The sequence below is a fragment of the Eriocheir sinensis genome, chromosome 9, assembly GCF_024679095.1.
Source record: "Eriocheir sinensis breed Jianghai 21 chromosome 9, ASM2467909v1, whole genome shotgun sequence".
NCBI classification, from domain to species: Eukaryota; Metazoa; Arthropoda; class Malacostraca; order Decapoda; family Varunidae; genus Eriocheir; species Eriocheir sinensis.
In genome coordinates this window covers 9,558,860-9,579,288 of record NC_066517.1, presented here as the reverse complement: position 1 = coordinate 9,579,288, position 20,429 = coordinate 9,558,860, and the positions used below count along the sequence as shown (strand labels likewise).

The 20,429-nt window shown below is 43.2% G+C and overlaps 1 protein-coding gene and 1 long non-coding RNA gene across 5 annotated transcripts in view; one reads left to right on the top strand and one right to left on the bottom strand.

Annotated features, from left to right (window-relative positions):
- The window catches only part of LOC126995905 (dynein axonemal heavy chain 5-like), a 237,639-nt gene extending 217,463 nt beyond the window's left edge, over window positions 1-20,176 (top strand). For 3 of the 4 annotated variants that reach the window (XM_050855800.1, XM_050855799.1, XM_050855798.1), the window contains 17 exons: window positions 1,468-1,598; window positions 2,112-2,365; window positions 6,439-6,628; window positions 7,103-7,282; window positions 7,859-7,970; window positions 8,543-8,695; window positions 9,047-9,273; window positions 10,315-10,392; window positions 10,555-10,749; window positions 11,298-11,437; window positions 11,909-12,031; window positions 12,545-12,701; window positions 13,157-13,237; window positions 14,984-15,115; window positions 15,238-15,390; window positions 17,524-17,706; window positions 17,801-20,176. In XM_050855800.1, the coding sequence (XP_050711757.1) occupies window positions 1,468-1,598; window positions 2,112-2,365; window positions 6,439-6,628; window positions 7,103-7,282; window positions 7,859-7,970; window positions 8,543-8,695; window positions 9,047-9,273; window positions 10,315-10,392; window positions 10,555-10,749; window positions 11,298-11,437; window positions 11,909-12,031; window positions 12,545-12,701; window positions 13,157-13,237; window positions 14,984-15,115; window positions 15,238-15,390; window positions 17,524-17,706; window positions 17,801-18,007 (2,696 nt within the window). In that variant the 3' untranslated portion in view covers window positions 18,008-20,176. The remainder of the gene's footprint in view (window positions 1-1,467; window positions 1,599-2,111; window positions 2,366-6,438; window positions 6,629-7,102; window positions 7,283-7,858; window positions 7,971-8,542; window positions 8,696-9,046; window positions 9,274-10,314; window positions 10,393-10,554; window positions 10,750-11,297; window positions 11,438-11,908; window positions 12,032-12,544; window positions 12,702-13,156; window positions 13,238-14,983; window positions 15,116-15,237; window positions 15,391-17,523; window positions 17,707-17,800) is intronic. The other variant, XR_007750824.1, reaches the window with a different exon arrangement.
- On the bottom strand, window positions 12,682-17,636 carry LOC126995906 (uncharacterized). The gene is made up of 5 exons (XR_007750825.1): window positions 17,510-17,636; window positions 15,210-15,372; window positions 14,946-15,105; window positions 13,140-13,219; window positions 12,682-12,809 (listed from the first exon to the last, which is right to left on the bottom strand). It is a non-coding gene; the product is annotated as an uncharacterized LOC126995906 (long non-coding RNA).
- Window positions 20,177-20,429: the final 253 nt, after the last annotated feature.

The following is a 20,429-nucleotide window of genomic DNA, read 5'->3' as shown; positions in this document are numbered from 1 at the left end:
GATAACTGATAATGGAAAACCTTATCGGTGATAACCGATATTCGCTAACTGGAGACACAAATATAGGCAATAACCGATACCCGATACCCAATATAAATTCACAATTCCGATACTAGCTAGCGATAAGTCCGATAGGCAAAAACGATACTATATTGATATTTCAAATAAAAAACATAGATGAATTCAAATTTTCATTATCTATATTTTTGAAAACTTACAAAACCTGAAAACCACACGTTGACAAGTACATATAGACGGTAATACTAGAAACGCCTGAACCGGTGTTGTGTTATTTGGCGTTCCCACCATCAAAAGCTGGAGCTTTTGTTTACAAACACTGGTCTCTCGTGAACTGGCCCATCACTACTTATTCAGTTATTCTTACTGATCACCATTAACACTTTAATAGTCACTTCAGTAAAGAAGCACTGAAGCACTGGGAACCGGAACACTGGCACTCACTCCATCACTCGAGACCCAGCTGAGAGGCCACGCGCCACGCCGCCACATGATAACAAGCCGCTGGTCTCTGTTTGCGCTCTTTACAATGGGATCACAAATTTCAGGCAGTGAATAATCATTTTTTGGGCAAAGTTAAATTATTTTTCTCTCTGATATAGTGTTTTTTGAGTCTAACAAAAAAAAAACCTTAATGTTTTAATGTTGTGATCTAAGTATGAAATCTCTTCACCGAACATATTTCATACCCCGAAGTTTTTTTCATACAACACCGGGCGCCCGGGCCATGCATGCACAGTAGGGAGGAGACGACGTTTTTTTTTCTGAGAGGCGGAAAAAAGTAGCGATTATCACTAGTTTGGTTACAAAAGTAACGAAGATACCGATATTTATATAAATAAGTAGCGGATGGCCGATAACCCGATTTTGTTATCAGCGATAAAGTATCACGAAAACTTATCACTAAACGCCCAGCTGTGAACCAGACTGAGATATGATGGTTAGGGGCAGCAGGTTTATTATGGTTGTAGATTTAACCTCATATTACTCTGCTGTTATTAGAGATATAAGCCAATATTTAGATATAATGAAGCATACTAACACTGAGGGAAGGTAGATTATTGTGTTAGAACCAGACTGAGACATGGGGATTTGGGGCAACAAGTATATTATGGACTATGGTTGATTATGAATTTGACCTCATATTGCTCCGCTGTTATTAGTGATACAAACCAGTATATAGAAGCAATGAAACATACTAACACAGACAAATAGATTGATAGATAATTGTTTTAAGAGAACCAGACTAGGACACGGGGATTTGGGGCAACAAGTATATTATGGACTATGGTTGATTATGAATTTAACCTCACATTGCTCCGCTGTTATTAGTGATACAAACCAATATATAGAAGCAATGAAACATACTAACACAGATAGATAGATAAATAGACAGATAGATAATTGTGTTAAGAGAACCAGACTGAGACATGGTTTTGGGGGCAACAGGTCGGGTCATCAGGACGGAGAAGAGTGACCTCGAGAGTGAGCGTGTGGCACTCATCGAGGAGGTAATGGAGAACAAGCGGCGGATGAAGGAGCTGGAGGACAACCTGCTCTTCCGTCTCACCTCAGTACAGGTCGGTGAAGACTGGAAGAGAGCAAATATACAAGGAATTATTGACCTGTATTTTCTTTCATTATTTTCACTTGTATCTTCTCTCAATCCTATTTTCTTTAAGGTGTGTGAGCAGAGGGAGCTTGTGTAGATGTGGGATTGGAGTATAGACTTGTAGAGTTTATTTTTCTTTCTTTTCATAGCAAGGGCAGCAGCTTAAGGGCAAAACAACAAAAATGACAATGAAAAAAAACCCCACAGTAGATGCTGCTCTGATAAAAGAAAAAAAGAAGGAAGTACAACATTAGGAATTTTGTGCTGGTGTGGTGTGTGATTAGAGGAAGATTTAATATTTTATATTTTATTTTATTTATGTTTATTTATTTAGTTTTTTGTGCTGTAGCTGGAAGGCTTTCTCAAGGGGCTTCATGGACAGCCCCAGCCCATTAGTGGTGCAGGCTAATTTTGTTTATAGTGGCTGCTGTGATGTATGACTAAATAACGTTGATGTATGACTGGAGGATGTGTTTTCCAGGGCTCACTAGTGGATGACGAGGACCTGATCATGGTGCTGCAGGACACTAAATCCACCGCGCAGGACGTGAGCACCAAGCTGCATGTTGCCTCGGAGACGGAGCGCAAGATCAACGGTGCTCGTGAAGAGTACCGCCCGGTAGCCACACGTGGTTCCATCCTATACTTCCTCATCACCGACATGGCTGTGGTCTCCTGCATGTACCAGACCTCCCTCAGGCAGTTCCTCATCCTCTTTGATATGTCCATGATCAAGTACGTGGCTTGGAACAAAACTAATCTTATTTTTGTGTGTGTGAAATGTGTTGTATCATTGAACGGGTTGACTTGGGTGGATGTGGGTTGGTCTTCCACAAGGTTATATTTTCTGAGATACTGATGTGAAGACTGAAATAAGTGTAAATACAACTGAGAGAAAGCAATTTAACCCATCCGCTGCAATTGGCATGGATTTCGCCTTTACTGGTTGCCTGGTAACATATACTCTCAGGTCTTTCTCTGCCTCTGTGGTGGATAGTGGTGTTTTTCCTATGTGATATTGGTATGCTGGATTTCCCCTCCCAAGGTGCATGACTTTACACTTTTCTTCATTTAATTGTAGCAGCCACTTTTTGTTCCATTCCTGTAGCTTGGTGATGTCTTCTTGTAGGAAATCCACAGTCAAGGGGTTAAGGAGGAATCAGTAAGAGAGGAAATGCGCACACACACACACACACACACACACACACACACACACACACACACACAAAGCGAAGCAAAAGAGGCCCTGGCAGGAGCTTGGAAGCTAGCAGGAGAAAAAGACACCAAAATAATGTGGCTGAGGAAAGATCTGAATGAACAAGAGAGAGACAAGTTGAGTGAACTCAGAGGTGAGGTTCGTGATTTAAATGAGAAGAAATCGGAAGAAGAAAAGAAGGAGTTTTTTTTTGGAGAGTAATGGATATGAAAGTGAGGAAGTGGTTCATGGTGACAAGAGGAAGGAGAGAAAAAAATCTAACAGAAAAGGAGGAAGGATGAAAAGTGCCTTATACGAATATTAATGGAATAGTGTCATCGCGGATAGAGTTTAACAACTATTTGAGAGACAGAGAACCTGATATTGTGGGGCTGACAGAAACTAAGTTATGTGACTCAGTTGAGGTGGTGGAGATTGGAGAAGGTGCATACAATATATGGAGGAGAGACAGAAAGAGAAAACTGGGAGGAGGTGTGATGTTGATGGTAAGCAAAGGCATTAGGGTGGAGGAGGTGATTGAGGGTGAAGGCTTGGCAGAGGTACTGAAAGTGAAAATTGTGGGTGCTGAAGGAAGAGGAAGGCAGCATGTAGTAGGGTATGTGCCACCAAGAACCAATGCATGGAAGGCCCGAGAATATGAACAAATGATACAAGACACAGTGAGTTGCCTGGATGGAATGTAGAGAGAGGGTGAGAGAATAATTTTAATGGGTGATTTTAATTACAAGGAGGTAGAATGGGAGGACTGGAAGATGCAGGGAACAGAAGAGTCGTGGGGAGGAAGACTCCTGCAATTGGCAATGGAACATGTGCTGACTCAATGGATTAAGGAACATATTAGATTCGGGAAAGAAGGCGAGGCATCAAGACTTGACCTGGTTTTTAGCAAGGAACCAGAAGTAATAGAAAACATTAAAATAGATTGTCCAATAGCAAAGAGTGACCATGCGGTTGTGGAATTTGAAGTAAAAGAAAAGAGAACGATTCACCGAAAAGAGGAGCACAAAATAGGGAGAAGTAACTACTCTAAGGCAGACTTTGTTAATATGAGAAATATTTTTGAAAATGCAAATTGGAGTGGGCTGTACAAAGCCAAGAGTACACAAGACAAGTGGGAAGCATTTCTAAAGCTATACAAGGAAGCCGAGAATAGATATGTCCCAAAGGTAACCAAAAAGGATGTTGGTAAAAAGGAATGGTTTAACAAAAGATGTGAGGCAGCTAGAAAGAGAAAGGAGGAAGTCTGGAAGGGATGGAGGAGACAAAGAAGAATCAACTCGTGGAATGATTTCAAACAAGCTAGGAACGAATATAAAAAAATTAGAAGAGAAAAAAACGGAAATATGAAAAAGATATAATAGACAAGTTCAAAGATCAACCTAAACTATTCTATAGACATGTGAACGGCAAATTAAAGAATAAAAAAAACAATTGATAAACTGAAAATGGATGGAACTACATATGAGGACCCAGCAGAGATGGCAGAAGTGATGAACAATAGCTTTCATAGAGTTTTCACAAAAGAAGACAAATTCGTACAACCACCGGGCCAGGAAAGAGGAAGGGTTATGCAGGAGATACAGTTAACGGTGCAGGAGGTCAAGGGAAGCTTGAACAAGCTGGATGTAAGAAAAGCGATGGGGCCAGATGGAGTATCAGGGTGGAGCTTGAAAGAATGTAGTGAGCAACTTGCTGAGAAACTGCACTCCATAATGAACACTTCCCTGAGTGAAGGAAGGGTACCACAGGATTGGAAGAGAGCAAACATAGTACCAATTTTTAAGGGAGGCAAGAAAGAGGACCCATTAATTACAGAATTTTTTTTTTTTTTTTTTTTTTTTTTTTTTTTTACATTGCGGCCTATTACGCCGGTAGGCTTCTTCCCGGTAGATCCTGATGGTCGGTCCAAGGCTTCTTCCCAGTGGATCCTGATGGTAAGTCCAAGGCTTCTTTCCGGTGGGTCCTGATGGTCGGCCCAGCCTGTTCTGGCGCAGGCGAGTGTTTATAGTGGCGCCATCTTGCATTGGCTCATGCTGCCTTCCCGGAGCCCATCTTTGATCCTAGAATCTAGAGTCCGGGTTGATAGGTGGTCTTCTGGACAGCATGTGGGTAGTTTTAAGCCACTCGGCGGCGGCTAAAAAATCCCAGCTTGGTGGCACCGGACGGGGATTGAACTCGCATCCTCCTGAACATGGAGCCGTTACTCTGACGACTCAGCCACCGCCACCGTGGTTGCGAAGATATGCGAGAGGCTGATTAAAAACAGGTAGTCGGATTTTTTAGAAAGTGCGAAAATTACCTTGGATTGTCAGTTTGGATTCAGGAGAGGGAGATCTCGTGTCACCAACTTGTTATGTTACTACTCAAGGGTGACAGATTTATTACAAGAGAGAGAAGGCTGGGGAGATGGATTGTACCTGGATTTGAAAAAGGCATTTGACAAAGTACCACACAGAAGACTAATTTGGAAAATTACAAATAGGGGTGGAGTGGGTGATGGACTGATTAGGCTGGAGGACTTCCTAACTAACAAGGAAATGAGGACAATAGTTAGAGACAGGGTTTCCAACTGGTCCCCTGTGATGAGTGGGGTCCCACAAGGTTCGGTGCTGGCGCCAATAATGTTTGCGGTTTATATAAATGATATGGTGGACGGAGTGACCAGCTATGTGAGTTTGTTTGCAGATGATGCAAAGCTATTGAGACGAGTGAATGATGTGAAGGACTGTGAGGCATTGCAAAGGGACCTGGATAAAATATCGGAGTGGATTGGTACATGGCAGATGGAGTTCAACCTTGGGAAATGTAAAAAAATAGAGTTTGGTAGGAGCAGTAGAAGATGTGAATACGATTATAAGATGGGAAGTGAGATAATATGCAGAGGAATGGAAGAAAAAGATTTGGGAGTGACTATCTCAGAGAACATGTCACTGGACAAACACATCAACAGGATAACGGGACAAACTATGAATTTGCTGAGGAACATCAGGACGGCATTTGTGTATTTGAACGAGGAGATGATGAAGGAAATAATAGTTACAATGATAAGGCCAAGGTTGGAGTATGCAGCAGTGGTCTGGTCTCCTCACAAAAAGAAGAACATAAGAAAGCTGGAAAGAGTGCAGAGAGTGGCAACTAAGATGGTACCGGAACTTAGTGATCGGACTTACGAGGGGAGACTCGATAGCATGGGGCTCACAACCCTGGAGAGAAGAAGAGAGAGAGGAGACCTGATAGCGGTGTACAGGGTGGCGAGCAAGGTGGAGAATCTGGACAGAGAGGACCTGTGTGTGTGGAACGAGAGAGAGAAAGAAGAGGACATAGAAAGAAGTTGAGGGCGACCACATGTAGGCGAGATGTGAAAAAGTTTAGCTTCCCAAACAGAAGCATTGAGCTATGGAATAGACTGGAGGAGGAGGTGGTTTGTGCAAGAAACATTCCTGATTTTAAGGAAAAGTTGGATAAGAGAGGATATGGAGACGGGACAGCGCGAGCGTAGCTCTTTTCCCATATGTCACAACTAGGTAAATACACACACACACACACACATCTAACTAGCCCTCTCTATGCCTATGTTTTATTCTTCCTCCAGGTCCGACCGCAGCAACAACCCCAAGGTAAGGATCGGAAACATCATCCGCTTCCTCACTGTCACTGTCTGGAGGAATGCTTGTCGAGGCTTCTACGAGAGGCACAAGTTCCTCTTCACGCTCCTCCTGGCCATGAAGATTGACCTCCAGTGTGGCCACATTTCGCATGAGGAGTTTATGAAGTTCATCAAGGTATGAGCCGAGAGACATCACTTGGTACTCTTAGATGCTTCCACCGCTCACATCAACTATTTTCAAATGGCAAAAAGGAGATTAATCGGGTCCTCTTGAGTGTGGTTTTGGGGTTAATGGTGCAGAAGAAGGGTCAAACTACCACCGGGGTCATTAAAGTACTCCTGGAAATGCCCAGAACTCCTATGAAAGCCTTGTCAATTATGTGTTCTTGGATGCTGAAATGCCTAAGAATATGGCCCATAATCCTCATAATCCTCACATCAACTATTTCCAGTGGCCAAAAAAAGAGATGAACAAAAAAATGAAACCTTTAGCCTCTTATATAATCATTGTGGATCTTTATGTCTAGGTTTTATATAATATTAGATGGTAAATATCTCAACACTTTTCACCATCATGGCTCCATGTTTGACTATGTATGATGCTCATCGGAGACTCTTCTAACACTTCTCCACCCTTATTTGTGGTCAGGGTGGAGCCTCCCTGGACCTGAAGGCGGTGCAGCCCAAGCCGTTCCGCTGGGTGCTGGACATCACGTGGCTGAACCTGGTGGAGCTGAGCAAGTTGCAGCAGTTCAACTCCCTGCTCGACCAGATCACCGAGAACGAGAAGGACTGGCGGCTCTGGTTTGAGAAGGACAAGCCCGAGGAGGTAGGCATTCTTCCATTCCAGTACGTCCAGTGTCTGATGTGTATTATCTGTTTTCTTAATTTAAAAGGACTGGTGGTTTGAGAAGGACAAGCCAGAGGAGGTGAGCATTCTTCCATTACAATATGCCTAGTGTCCGATGTGTATTATCTTGTCATCCTGTCTGTCTGTGCTTAATTTAAAAGAACTGGTGACAGGTTTGAGAAGGACAAGCCAGAGGAGGTAAGCATTCTTCCATTACAATATGCCTAGTGTCCGATGTGCAGTATCTTGTCATCCTGTCTCTCTGTCTGCTCATTTGTTTTCACTCTCATTCCTCAGGGTTTGTTCAGGTGAGTGGCCATGGCAGAGGAGTTTTCACCTTCTCTTGCCTATCATCATTCGTATGTTTCCATCATCTTACTTCATTCACTTCAGTCTTCCCATTCTTTCATATTGTGTACTACTAGATATACACATTTGTACTTTAGAGGAATATGTTTTACTATTTATTTGTGCTAATGGAAAGTAAGAGTGATAAAAACAATAGAATATGTTCACTGTGATTAACTTGTAACTTTACTTTTCCTCACCCTTTAGGAGGAGCTGCCTTGTGGGTACTCTCGCTCCCTGGACATGTTCCGTCAGCTGCTGCTTATCCGCTCCTGGTGCCCTGATCGTACCCTCTCCCAGGCCCGACGCTACATTCGCAGTAAGTGGATGCCATTTGCTTCACTTCCTTTTCCCTCCCACTTGTCTCCAAACTTCTGTCCTTCAATCTATTAAGAAAGTTATCCAAGTACAGTAGAGCCCCATTTAGCGCGAGAATTAGGTGGATGAACGCGGTCGCGCTAACTGAATTCCCGCTAATTGAATAAAGTAACCAATATGAAAAAAATTATTTGGTGCACACGTGGGTCTGACTTTTGGGTTTGATAATTACTCAAAATAATCACTCACATTAAAAAAAAAAAACTACGATTGGCTGAGCTCTGAAAACACGCTTGTGATTTGCTGGGAGTCCGATGACGTCATCGCTGGCGCTCACCCGGTCAGCAGCCTCACTGCTTTAGGGCAGTATCAGTATTAGATTTTGCCATCTCCATTCACATTTTTCTATCATCTTACTCCCTTCCATCAACTGTAGGTTACCAAATGATCATGTATGTATGTATGATGGGTTTTCAGCATGTGTTTATATGTTCACAAAATGCACAGATTCGCTACTTGAACGTCCTGTGTATAATTGTTAGTGGGCCTAGATTTATGGTCATCTGTATTCAGGTGCCTTGGGTGAGCAGTATGCAGACAGCGTCATTCTGGACCTGGAGTCAACCTGGGAAGAGTCGGACAACCGCACGCCACTCATCTGCTTCCTCTCCCAAGGCTCGGACCCGTCAGTGCAGATTGAAACCCTCGCCAAGGCCAAGGAGATCGGTGAGAGAATCTTGTGGTTGTGTGGCAAGGGTCAGCAAGGGTGGTTATATGGCAATTGTCTGATTAAAAACAGGGCAGGGTCTTAAATTTATGTTGGGTAAAGGTAACATGTTGAAAGAGGAGAGTATCAAGACAACTCTCCACCTGAAATTGACCTCTCTTTTGGCCACTCATCTATACTCCTTTTTATAGTGGCAGTGATTAGCAGGCTTTTTTTCTCTATTTTTTTTGCCCTTGAGCTGCTTCCTTTACTGTAAAAAAAAGTCCATTATTTTTTGTACCATATTTATCCACTTGGTAATAGTTGTGTTCATCTCTCAACTAAACAAAACTATTACATTACTTACCCAGAGTTGAGGTGCCTCTCCATGGGTCAGGGGCAGGAGTCTCATGCCCGGCGCCTGCTGTCCGAGGCCATGGCTGGCGGCAAGTGGCTGCTGCTTCAGAACTGCCACCTCAGTCTGGAGTTCTGCCAGGAGATGCTCGACACGGTGACAGAGTCCAGCAACGTCCACAAGTGTTTCCGTCTCTGGCTCACCACAGAGGTGCATATGTCCTTCCCCATCGGTCTGCTGCAGGTAAGGGCCTCCAGTCTGTGGCTGGATCTATTTGTATACACCACTGTCATCATCTTCAGCCACTATTGGTACACTGCAAGATAAAGGCTTCTCCCAACATTCTTCACAATTCTGTCTAATGTTAGTGTTTAATGAAGAGATTTTCTATTCTCTTTTTCTATTACTCTCGCACACGTCCTCTGCACGTATCAAAACACACGAGAAATTAATCACAACAAGGAGAGGGTATTGCCCGGCTGCCTGGGATTGAACCCCGCGACCAGCGTGATGGGAGAGCCACTCCTTACCGAGTCAGCCAAAGAGGTACCCCACTCGCTAAGTGGGTTATGGGAGGCTCCTTTATTAGGCCTAGTCGCCGCACTACACAGCTTTCCCCTCTATGTAGATTAATTTCTGTGTGTTGAGACCTTAGACAGTGACCACTATCGGTTCACTATTCCACAACGTCCCCGTAGAGACATACATCCAACTCTCCCATTTTCTGTTACCCTCGGAGAGCATGGGCCATCCTACCTGTTACTCCTTCGGGGAAACTCAACAGAACCGCAGGATAGGATGCCCACCGCTATGCCATCAGTTTAATGAAGAGATTTTCTATTATCTTTTTCTATTACTCTCTCGATCGGTCCCACACGTCCTCTGCACATATCGAAACACACAAGAAAGTAATCACAACAAGGAGAGGATATTCCCCGGCTGACTGGGATTGAACCCCGCGACCAGCGTGACGGGAGAGCCACTCCTTACCGAATCAGCCAAAGAGGTACCCCACTCGCCAAGTGGGTTATGGGAGGCTCCCTTATCAGGCCTAGTCGCTGCCATTATGGTCTGGCAAATGCTTTAGTTTCGTCTCTCCACCTGGTCCTCTGTCTTCCCTAACCTGTACAATTCCTGCGTTGCTTCTCTGTTACTACTATGCCTTACTACTTATCTCTGAAGAAAGCCGACTCTTTATGGGGTAGCCTAAACTAATTACAAGTAAATGTTCCTGAGGTTAGGGTGGATGCAATGAAGTAATGATGGCTGTATTCAAATTTACAGATTTCCATCAAGTTCACCAATGAGCCTCCACAGGGCATCCGTGCCAGTCTCAAGAGAACTTATGCTGATGTGTCTCAGGTGAGTGAATGTCAGGTGTTTCAGGTGATACTTGAAATAAAAGCTAGAAAGGATGTTGTTAAAGTGTATACGTTTGGATTCTCATGTTGATAGTTTCCTGTATTCCTCTGTGTTCTGTTTTCTGTGCTGATTTAGTTCTCCCTCCCCGACTTGCATCCATAGGACCTCCTGGACTATTCCAACGCCCATCAGTGGCCGCGGCTCCTCTACTCCACGGCCTTCCTGCACACGGTGGTGCTGGAGCGCAGGAAGTACGGGGCGCTGGGCTGGAACGTTCCCTATGAGTTCAACCAGGCGGATTTCCAAGCGTCGGTGCAGTTCATACAAAACCACCTTGATGACATGGATCCAAAAAAAGTCAGTTGAAAGTAACAAACAAACTCCTATAGCTTTTTCTTGTTTGTACTCATGACTATTCCCCTATATCTTCCACCACTTCTAACATAGATCCTAAATAAGTTGGTTAAAAATCTTGAACAAACTCCTATAGCTTTTTCTTGTTTGTACTCATGACTATTCCCCTATATCTTCCATCTCTCTCTCTACCACCTCTAACATGGATCCTAAATAAGTTAGTTAAAAATCTTGTACAAACTCCTATTAGTTTTTTCTTATTGGTATTCATGGCTAAACTCTTATATCTTCCCCTCAAAGTCCTTAATCCTTATCCCCTCATTCATCGCAGATTTTAGAATTAGATTCACTTTTTTGTGTGATCTGAGGTCAGTTGAAAATAATATTGTACAAACTCCTTACCAATACCTTCTTGTTGTTGGTACTCATGACTAATCTCTTACATCTTCCCCTAAAGTCCTGATACCCTTATTCTGTGTAGCCTATAGCATTAGATTCACTTTTTTAGCCTCCACCACCTAACCCTAATGTACCCACCCACACATTGGCAGGGTGTATCATGGGTGACAATCTGCTACATGCTGGGTGAGATACAGTACGGCGGACGGGTGACGGAGGACTTTGACAAGCGCCTCCTCCTCACTTTCCTGCATGTGTGGTTCAATGAAAGGCTCCTCACCTCAGACTTCAGGTAGGGTGTGAATGGCGGTATTTAGCCTCTGAAAATGTATTCACTCCATTTTTTGTATTTTTTTTTAATTATACTTTACTTATGTCTTCTTTTTCTGCTTCTTCTTTTTCTGTTTCTTCTTTTTCTGCTTCTTCTTTCTCTGCTTCTTCTTCTTTTTCTGCTTCTTCTTTTTCTTCTTCTTCTTCTTCTTTGTTTCTCATCCCTCTTCTCTCATGCTTGGGTTGGACTTGCAATAATCCTCCTCTATCTTGTTTGGTCCAGTGCTAATTCCTCCTTCATTTCTAACACTTCTAAGTCTTGTTGAACTGTTTCTGTACCTATGTGACCATCTGAGCACTAATAAGGACATGAAATATTTAAGGCAATGAAAAAATAAAGATTCAGAGAGCAATTATTATGTCCTACAAATCCTTGCATAAACAAAAAGCATATCCACCAGTATCACATGTAAGGTATTTTTTTCCTTTGCAGGTTCTATCAGGGTTACGCTCTCCCTATGTGCAAGAACCAGGCTGAGTATCTGGAGTTCATCAACCAGTTACCAGTGACAGACTCCCCTGAAGTGTTTGGTTTGCACCCTAACGCTGACATCACGTAAGTCTGTGTTCATATATTTTCAAAGGTTTTTTTGTTGTAATTTGAAAACAGACTTCTAATATTTTAACTGATTCGGTAATGGTCAATGAGAATGTTTGTTGTAAAAGAGGAGAAATATTTGTAGGTTTTCATGCTCAGTAGATTCCCCTCCACAAGAGATTTTGAGACAGAAGATGACACTTGTAGTTTCCAAGTCATTCAATTTTAAGGCCAACTCCACAAGACACATATTTGATGAACTGTGGTTGTGATTGGCAGCTGTGAGAAACTACTATCAAGTTCACATCACAGTAATTAAATTGATTATGAGGGTGATGCTTATAAGGTGTTAAGGACATAGCCAGTTAGATTTGAAGGAGGTTTCTTTCTCAGGACAAAAAATAAGTAATAAACAAAGAACAAAAATAAGAACAAAAGAACAAAAATAAGAAGAAAAGGACAAAACTAATCAAGTTCCCTTCACAGTAATACAGAGATACATACATAATGGGTGTTGGCTGTGTTTCTCAGGTACCAGATCAACACGGCCAAGGGTATTCTGGACACCATCCTCAGCATGCAGCCCAAGGAGGGGGGTCAGCGCGGCGGGGAGACTCGGGAGGTGGTCGTGTCCAAGCTGGCCAACGATATGCTCTCCAAGCTTCCCGCAGACTACATTCAGCACGAGGTGAGAGTTGAGGAGGCTTGGTTGCAGTCTATGAGGTTTGGTTGAGTTCTTTGAGGTTTGGTTGAGTTCTTTGAGGTTTGGTTGAGGTTTGTGAGGTTTGGTGGAATTCTGTGAGGTGTGATGATGGTGAACATGAGGTTTTTATTGTTTTTTATCCTTATTATTGTTGCTCATTTTTGTTATTTTTGTTGCTCACTCCACAGTCTTTCTTGTTTTACTGACACTCCAAACTACTCAATTATAAGATATGAGATTTATACTTTTAAGCGTAGAGAAGTTTGTGATGCTTTATTTATATCTTTCAACACTGTCTCTATGTTCTCCTTCATGTATTGCTTGAAAGGAGTGAAGCATAAGGCACACAATTAAGTTTCATGGGCATTAACTAATTACCAGGTGTCTGAATTACTGCTTGTAGCTGTGTATAGGTTTCCTCACCTTCCCTCTCATTGCAGATCAGAGAAGCACTGCAGAGGATGGGCGCCATACTGCCCATGAACATTTTCCTCAGGCAGGAGCTGGACCGCATGCAAAAGGTAATTCAGAGTTTAAGGAGACCGACTGAGTAAAATCCTATCTTCTTTCCTTATCACCCAAATTGCAGATTTGATTTTTTGATGATTTGTTTTGCATAAGTGAATCTATAGTGAACGTTTGAGCAACTTTGGTCCATATTTCATTTTTTTTTAATCAAAATGCCAAAATATAAAAAAAAACATTTTGATGAATACAGACTAGGTTTTCCTTTATAATTCCTTGCAAAATTGTCCGACAGTAGTTTACATTCATAGGTAAGAAAGCTGTTGTGGCAGAATTTTCATTTTCTCTTTAGTTTATGAGCAAAAAAAAATATTCCATTTTCTCCTGTTTAATTTTATTTTCAAAAATATAAAAGTTCCAAGGCAAATTTTTAAAATTCTGAGACAGCAGAAAAAAAGCCATTTTAATGTTCTTTCCACCAGTACCTTATTCATTAAAATCGAATAATAAATATAGGAGTTATTCACCAATGTATTGTAAAAAGTTTGTTTTGAATTACGGGGCTTTAAAGATACGTAAGTACATATTGATGTTCCTCGTCCATGAATGGCCACACTGTGCCGAATATTGTTAGTACCAGGTATTGTAATGTTGTTATATTGCTATTTAGGTGATGTTGAGTCATGAACCTGACACCTGATCCCACTTCTCGTAGAAGTATTACTCACTCAAAGGTGAGGGTGTCAGGGAGCCACCACCTCCCTCATTGTTGACAGTTTTTGTTTGCATCGCTTGGTGTTAGAAACTATCTGGCTGGTAGGATTTGCTTCCTTCCTTCTCTGTTTTAATCTTCTTTCTTGGTTGTGATGATCTGTCAGAAGCTTTGTCTTTCCTTGTCTTGTATTCGTTTTCATTTTTTATTTGTTGTTGTTGTATGGTGAGATGGGCTCTTCTCTCTTGAAACTGAAGTAGAAGGCTGTGGTAATGATGGTGTTGATGCAGAAGCATCAGGAACAGCAGTCGTGGCAGCAGGGAGCGAGGTTGAGGTGGTGGCGAGAGAGGCAGCAGCGGTGGGTGGTGGCGGGTCAGGCCTCGCTGCTCCATGCAGAACCCCTGTCTGTCTCTCTTCATTTTCTGCTCGAGCATTTTTCATCTTGGCATTTGAACTGGATGAAGCCAGCATCATCAGCAGTTTTGTCATGAGGAAAAAAAGGCAGTGGTGGGGGGAGAGCGTACACACCTACGTCTATCCTTTGCATGACAAGGACATGCACTGATGAAGTATGGTGAGAGCTACGGGACAGTATTGTCCCGCACGCACAGGAGAAAGTATCAGCCACCACCAGAGAGAAAACTATTCGTGTCTAAATACTACATTGTATTTCTTACAATTTTTTTTTCTAAAGGTTTCTTCTGCCTCACGTGACCTTGACTGAGCGCGCAGGGTGATTTAAACGGTGATTTAAATGCCCATTTAAACTCGGTCGGTAAAAATTCTCCCTGTAATGATTTCTCTATGCCCTTAGGGTGATCATTGACGAAGTTTCTCATTTTCAATATTTTTTCACATTTTTCACCTCGGTCGGTCTTCTTAATACTCATCAAAGCCAGTAGTTACCAGCTTAGAAAATCATACTACATCCACTGCACACTAAAACTTGATGCATAATATGTTGACATTTTCTATATTTGATGTTTCATTCATATTATCATGTCGGAAATCACTATAGGGAGAAGATAATTAAAATCATATGTGACACTTACCACTTCCGAGTCCTGAGAGTAACACGTCATTGGTTCAGGTGTTGAAGGTGGTGCGGAAGACCCTGCAGGACCTCCACCTGGCCATCGAGGGGACCATCATCATGAGCACCTCCCTCAAGGACATGCTGGACGCAATGTACGACGCCCGGGTCCCTGAGCGCTGGCGGAAGGTTTGTGAACCTCAAAATATACCTTTTTTTCCTGCATTTTCACTTCTTGTTAATTTTTTATTGCATCATAACCTCAGCATATAACTTTATTTACCTTATTTTTACCCCCATACTGTTGTCAGGTTTCGTGGGAGTCCAGCACGCTCGGGTTCTGGTTCACAGAGTTGATGGAGCGAGACTCACAGTTCCGCCGCTGGTACTCCTACGGGCGGCCCAAGGCTTTCTGGATCACCGGCTTCTTCAACCCCCAAGGCTTCCTGACGGCCATGAGACAGGTAAGGTTAGATTAGGTTAAGTTAAGTTTGGTTTGGTTCTCTCACTTCATTTTTCTCTTCCGTCTCTCCCCTCATTATGAAACTCCTCCTCTCACTCAACTCCCTTCAGTACCTTGTTTCCTCTCTCTTACTCCCTCATATCATTCTATTGATAACATAACATTCATAACTATTCTACTATACATATACAGTACCCTCTCGAGTTTCACGCTTACTTCGTTCCGAAGGTATAGCGCTAAACTCGAGGTATTGAAATACATGAAAAAGCGCTTATTGGTTCCAGCCTGTGGAAAAAATTACTTTTTTTTTTCGACTTGACTCCCTTGTTATCACAATTTTTTCGACTTTACTCTTGTTATCTCAAAATACGTACCTTGGTAATAGGCAGAAAATGGGAAGTGAGAACTGGTCGTTCTGAAGCCGCAGTTGAAGGCGGCTGCCTTACAATTGGCTGGCAGTTCTGAATACACGCTTGTGATCCACGTGGTGTCGTCTGCTAAAGTAAGGGCGGATGCTCGCGGTCACCCGTGGTACAGTTTGACAAACCTATAGCTTCTGGTAGTTTCCTGTGTGTTATGGTATAATCTGCTAACTCTTTCTGTTATAAATCATTAAATCACTAATATCATGATTGACTTGTCAATGCCTATTGAACGTAAACTGCTGCCGCCGCCACAAAATAGCTCGCAGAGAGGTTCAACTTGCTTACTGCTTCCATATTTCCCTCACCACTCACAAAGACCACAAGCGGACAAAAAAGAACAAATCCAGGCAAATTAACACTTTTAATGCTGTGTATTCCCACAGCGCGCATGCATGGTGGACAGCAGAATGACTAATTTCATCGGGGAGATATTTCTTGCAACACCGGCCAGTGTAGTGGACCTTCTTCTTCTTTTGACCTGTAATGTTTTGTATCGCTTCTTAGGTCCTCCTTCTCCACACTTTTATACTTCACAACATGCACTTAGTGCCACTTTCATAGTCATTTTGTTGGTATTGATCGTTATCAGTCACGGGGATCGCCGCTCTAGTATTTCCACATGAAACTGGCCGATGGGTAGTGATGTGATGTGATAGTGTCGGAGGTATTGCCTTTACAACGGCACCTCGTAGCGGCTGTGGGGTTAGCCTTGCCCCGCACATTACCACACACTCTCAACACCTGTTGCTTTCTCTGCAGCCACCACTACCCCATAGGCCAGTTTCAAGTGGAAAACTATAGCGTCAATCGCCGCCATTGGTAACGATAAAAACAAACGGTGACTGTGAAAGCGCCCCTTATTTACTTCACAGTGCACACTTATACACTTCACCATGAGCTTAGGTGTTTTTCTGTTCTTTTCTTTCCCTGATTTTGGTTTTCTATGCCTTTTTGCTATTTTTCACCATTACTTTTCACCGTCGCTGCCATGCGCATTACAGGTTAAAAGAAGAAGAAGAAGAGGAAAACAACACCGGGAGATCTACAGTTTTCATAAACTCGAGAAAAAAGTTTTTTGGACTGTGGTTCCCCAGCAGGGGGTGTTCTCTTATCTTGTTAATCAAGTAGTAAGCAAAGCAGCTCAGCCAGTCCATTTTACGAGTCTTTTGGTGGGCCATCTTCCACTGTTCCTCACTCCTCAGCCACTGCCGTCCTCTGTTTGTTGTTCGGTACCCACGTACCCACAACCGTTTTCCATTCATGCGGACAACCAACAACTCACTCACGGTTGGGCATACGGGCAACCGCAGTTGCTTGTAGCCCCAATGGTTGGACAACTCCTTTTAAGGCAGCACGCATGACGCCTATGGTAGGTAGACGTGACCCGAACATAAAGCAACGCAAAACTCGTGGTGGTAATGCGCGAAAGTCGTGATGGTAAGAATTTAGGACCAAGCGCTAAACTCGAGGATCGCGAAACTCGAGAGGGTACTGTACACTTAATTTCTCTCATCCCAGTAACTCCTCTTTTCTCTCTTACTTCCTCATAACATTCATATATACACATTTAAATTCTCTCATTCCAGTAACTCCTTTCCTCTTTCTTACTTCTTCATAGCACTTATACCATACACATTTAAATTCTCTCACTCCAGTTCTCTCATTTCCTTATATCCTGTCACACTAAACACTGACCCTCACACCCACAGGAAGTGACCCGCCAGCACAAGGGTTGGTCGCTGGACTGTGTGATCCTGCAGAACCTGGTGACGCGCTTCAACAAGGAGGACATTCACGACCCGCCTCCAGAGGGAGTCTACATCTACGGCCTCTTCCTGGAAGGTGCCTCGTGGGATCGCAAGCAGGGACGCCTCATGGAATCAAGGGCTAAGGTGGGTGAAGGGGTGTACCTGATGCTGGGTTTGTGTGTTTGTGTGTGTGTATCTGCGGGGTATTTGGAGATTTTGATTTTCCTCTCCTTGACAGATTCTGTACGAACCCATGCCAATCATCTACCTGTATGCGGTGAATACAACCAGTGGGAAGGACCCAACCCTGTATGAGTGTCCCATATACAGGAAGCCACAGAGGACTGACGCCACGTACATCGGCTCAATAGACTTGGAGACCACTGAGTACCTCCCCTCCCACTGGACACTGCGGGGAGTGGCTCTGCTGTGTGACATCAAGTGAGGCTACGGCTGTGTCTGCATTAGGAGAGGGAGAGGAATGGTATACTCTTTACTCTTAGTGCTTGCAAGGTGAGATGATGTGTAGGGCATGTAGTCTGTGTAGGTTGTGTCGTCTGTTGTTTGTGTTGTCATTAGTGAGATAAGTATAGTTTGGGTAATAAGTAGACAGGTGTTTCTCTAGGGCTGGGCTCAAGAGGGGCTACTGAGGGTATAGCCATGAACTCCCCCCATCTCCACCCCAAAAAAGAGGCTCTCACAGGACAGGATGGATACTAACCTTTTGCCTCACATCATTGACACTTGGGACATCAGTAGCCTCCACAAAATACTTAACCCCAAGGCCCCTAACACACTCAACCCAGCTCTGTATCTATGTTAAGGTGTGTGGAGAAAGATGTATTTTGTTATAGAGGCAATAGCATATAAAATAAATAATGGTAAGGTGTTATCTAAGAAGTCTACATAGGTGATAAACTACATTACTCATTCCTAGTCATTAGATTTCTTTGTAGTAGACTTCAAGAACAGGTTGCATAAAGAAAGTGTTGTCCACAGTATTATCTGAAGCCGTAAGTCCACCCAAATCCAGGTGATAGCCAGGTAAGGCACTACTTTGATAGGTGCTAATGTCCAGGTGAAGAGAGACCTAGACACACTTAGAGCTCTAGTGTTGCCGTCCATATTAATAACTTGTTAGTAAGCACAACTCCACGAGGAAGATATCACTCAATAGTAAGCATAATGCCATGAGGAAGGTAGTCATATTTCTGTCATGTAAGTAACAGAGAGCTGAGTTTCTTCTGCAATGAACTCTATAGGTTATTTGGTAGCTATCCAAACAGTCTGAAAATGGCACAAGACGCAACAGTATTAACCCCTTGACTGCGGATTTCCTACAAGAAGACATCACCAAGCAACAGGAATGGAACAAAAAGTGGCTGCTACAATTCAGTGAAGAAAAATGTAAAGTCCTGCACCTTGGGAGGGGATATCCAGCATACCAATACCACATGGGAAACACTATACTATACACCACAGAGGCAGAGAGAGACCTGGGACTGTATGTTACCAGGCTACCAGTGAAAGCCAAATCCATGCCAATCACAGCGGGCAGGTTAATCAGTGGTTGTTGTGAAGGAAAGGAACCCCAGTACTCTTGCCTTAAAAGATAAAAAATAAAAATAACACAGAGGATTCTTATATTGATTGATAGTTTATAGTTGCAGGTAAATGACAAAGGAGAAGGGAGGAACATGCCATCCCAACCCCTAAGCAGTATACATAATGTGATTATACAACTAGTAATACATGTGCAGGTAGCACCATGAAACTAAAAAGACACACTGGTAGGAGATAAGTGATAAAAAAATAAAGGCCTTGATGAAGACAAGGGAGCAGACATAAGGAACTGAGCATGTGAACTACAGTCTAGGTGCAAATGCAGGATACTCACTTAGCACAGCTGAAAGAACACTATTGTTAATGAACCAGCCCACCAGCTCAGGCAGGCCCCAGTGGCCCTGTGGGTGGTAAGCCCTAACAGCAGGACATTGCAGTACATAGTGATTGAGTGTGTGACCCCCTGGCCTGGCACACAAGCTGCGAGGTACAGGGCAGCCCCACTGACCTCCCAGTAATATCTGTAGCCCAGCCTCAGCCGCATCACCACCATATAGGATGCACTAAGCATGATACCGTGATAATGTGATACCTGGGCATAGTGAATGCTGGAGGGACTACCATCCTGACACCTCAAGGCAAGCTCATTGGTGACAGACTCACTAACAAAGGATCTAAGTCTACTCTTAACATAATTATAGGTATACTCAACACCCGGGTGCACAATGAGATCATCAGAGGCAGCACGAGCAAGTCTGTCTGCCTTTTCATCATGGGGCAGCCCAACACGTGAGGGCACCCAGATGAAGTGTGCACAGCGCTCCAGCAGGCTAAGGGTATTAAGGCACTTATTGACTATATCAGTCAGAGGAAGACAGCAGTGCATACAAGGCACATTGACTATCAACAAACAGGTACACAGATTTCCTGAGAGCTACAGTGATATGGAGGGCTTCAAATGTGGCATAGAGTTCCGCCCTTGTGGAAGACATGATCAGGAAGCCTCTTGGAAACCTCAGTGTCAGTGTACTCAGAGGGGGTGGTAAAGTCTCTAATAAATAATCCACATCCAGTCTTGCTGCCATTGACAGATCCATCACAAAACACATGAACAGCCTGGGTACGGGGATATGCAGACAATTTGGTCAGAAAATGGTCCAGCAGGACTTTAAGCCAAGTCTTTAGGTTTATCCAATTTTTCTATATCAACACTGACTCTATGAGGGTTCCAAGAGATAACAAGGGCTGCTAATGAGGGCAAGACACAGTTCAAGGACACCACGGTCAGATAAGAGCTTGTGAAG